The sequence below is a fragment of the Bidens hawaiensis genome, unplaced genomic scaffold (assembly GCF_021521415.1).
Source record: "Bidens hawaiensis isolate Kalapana, Puna unplaced genomic scaffold, B.hawaiensis_p1.1 tig00002839_1, whole genome shotgun sequence".
Lineage (NCBI taxonomy): Eukaryota > Viridiplantae > Streptophyta > Magnoliopsida > Asterales > Asteraceae > Bidens > Bidens hawaiensis.
The window spans coordinates 1,147,399-1,148,916 of record NW_027491153.1 but is presented as its reverse complement, the minus strand read 5'-3'; the positions used below and the strand labels follow the sequence as shown (position 1 = coordinate 1,148,916).

Below are 1,518 nucleotides of genomic sequence, written 5' to 3'. Positions count from 1 at the left end.
TAAAGATTATTATAAAGTTACCAGTTGAAGTTTATAAATGTTTATAAAATACTTGCTTAAGTATTCAAATTCATTGGGTGGACGATTTTTTTCTATAAGTGAGAGTGCTTTTGGTTGGGTAACATAAACAATCATAAAGGAATTAGAGTCATATCACTAAAGTCATTGTCACTGACCTAACTCTCCTTTTCTTTTCTTTTTTTTTTCACGGCAAGAGTAGAATTATATTAAAAAAGGCGTAAACGCCTCCAGCGGAAAACTGGAAAAAAGATACAGACTTTGAAAATGAAAAACAACGATGAATAACATGATGTGTCACTTAAGCATAAATGCAAGACAATGGGGAGTCGGCCCAAACACTCCAATCGACATCCTTATGCTTGGTCCTAAGTTTGAACCACCCAAATAAGCTTCTTTTAATTTCTTCGACCGTGAAGGCAATGGTTATAGCCCGAGCCTTAAACACCTTCTCGTCCCGTTGTTTCCAAATGAACCACAGAGTCGAGTAGATAATCGCCAACAATAAGCGCCTTCTCGACTTACTTTGCAGTTCCACCAAAACTCCCAGAAGATGCTCAAAAGAATCTAGACCGGTAAAATCCCATCCGCACCAAAGCGAGGTTAACCTCGCTTTAGCCCGGGAACAATCCAAGAAAACGTGTTTCGTCGATTCAACCTCCAAAGCACAAACCCGACAATTGCTCGATAACAAAGGCATCCCTCTAGCAATTAGATTGGGCGCGACCGGGATCTTGTTTTGTAGCAGCCTCCAGACAAAACAATTTATTTTAATTGGAACCCAAGTTTCCCACCCGCAAATCCGAACATCGTCTCCATGAATAGAGTCTGCCATCAGTCGTCTCATCGCTTGAACAGTGAACCTCCCCGAAGAGTCACCGGTCCAACGCCACCCATCTTCCTTACCTTCATTGAATGAAAACAACGTAACCATATCCTTGAGATCGTTTAAGTCGGACGACTCCTCAAGAGATAGGTTGGATTTAGACCATTCAATATCCGCAAACACTAGCCCCGAACCAAACGAGGAAACCAAATCATTAACCATGCATGTTTTCTTAACCGCCAATTTATAAAGATTAGGGAAAATGTCCTTCAAAGTGAATTTTCCAAACCACACGTCTAGCCAGAAACGAGTCGAGTGACCCGTCCCCACCTTTCTGCACCATTGCCACAACCACCTACTGGGCATCACGACCATCACCCCAGTAGTTGCACCACCGTTGACGGTAGCAACAGTTCCAGTGACGGTGGTCATGATGGAGGGTGGCGGAAGGGGTTGGACGGGCGAAGAATTTTAATTCATTTCTCAACCATACACATTAATACATGGAATTCACATTTCGATTCCAATAAACACCTGAAAACCAAACGCGCCCAAGTCTTGTAACTTTCTTAACGCTTTGTACACTACTTGCATGAAAGAGCTAGCATTCTTCCCAGTTTGGGTCAAGTTTTCATTCACCGACCATGTAATTGAGTACTTTCTCAAATCAAGTG

General features: G+C 42.2%; 1 protein-coding gene across 1 annotated transcript; it reads right to left on the bottom strand.

Annotated features, from left to right (window-relative positions):
- Nucleotides 1-319: 319 nt before the first annotated feature.
- Nucleotides 320-1,276, bottom strand: LOC143621314 (uncharacterized). Its single transcript, XM_077092774.1, has one exon. The coding sequence runs from the start codon at nucleotides 1,274-1,276 to the stop codon at nucleotides 320-322; it is 957 nt and encodes a 318-aa protein (XP_076948889.1).
- Between the last annotated feature and the right edge of the window lie 242 nt (nucleotides 1,277-1,518).

Bases quoted from the DNA above. Each gene is read 5' to 3' on its own strand.
- LOC143621314 (XM_077092774.1), bottom strand. From the start codon at position 1,276: ATGACCACCGTCACTGGAACTGTTGCTACCGTCAACGGTGGTGCAACT.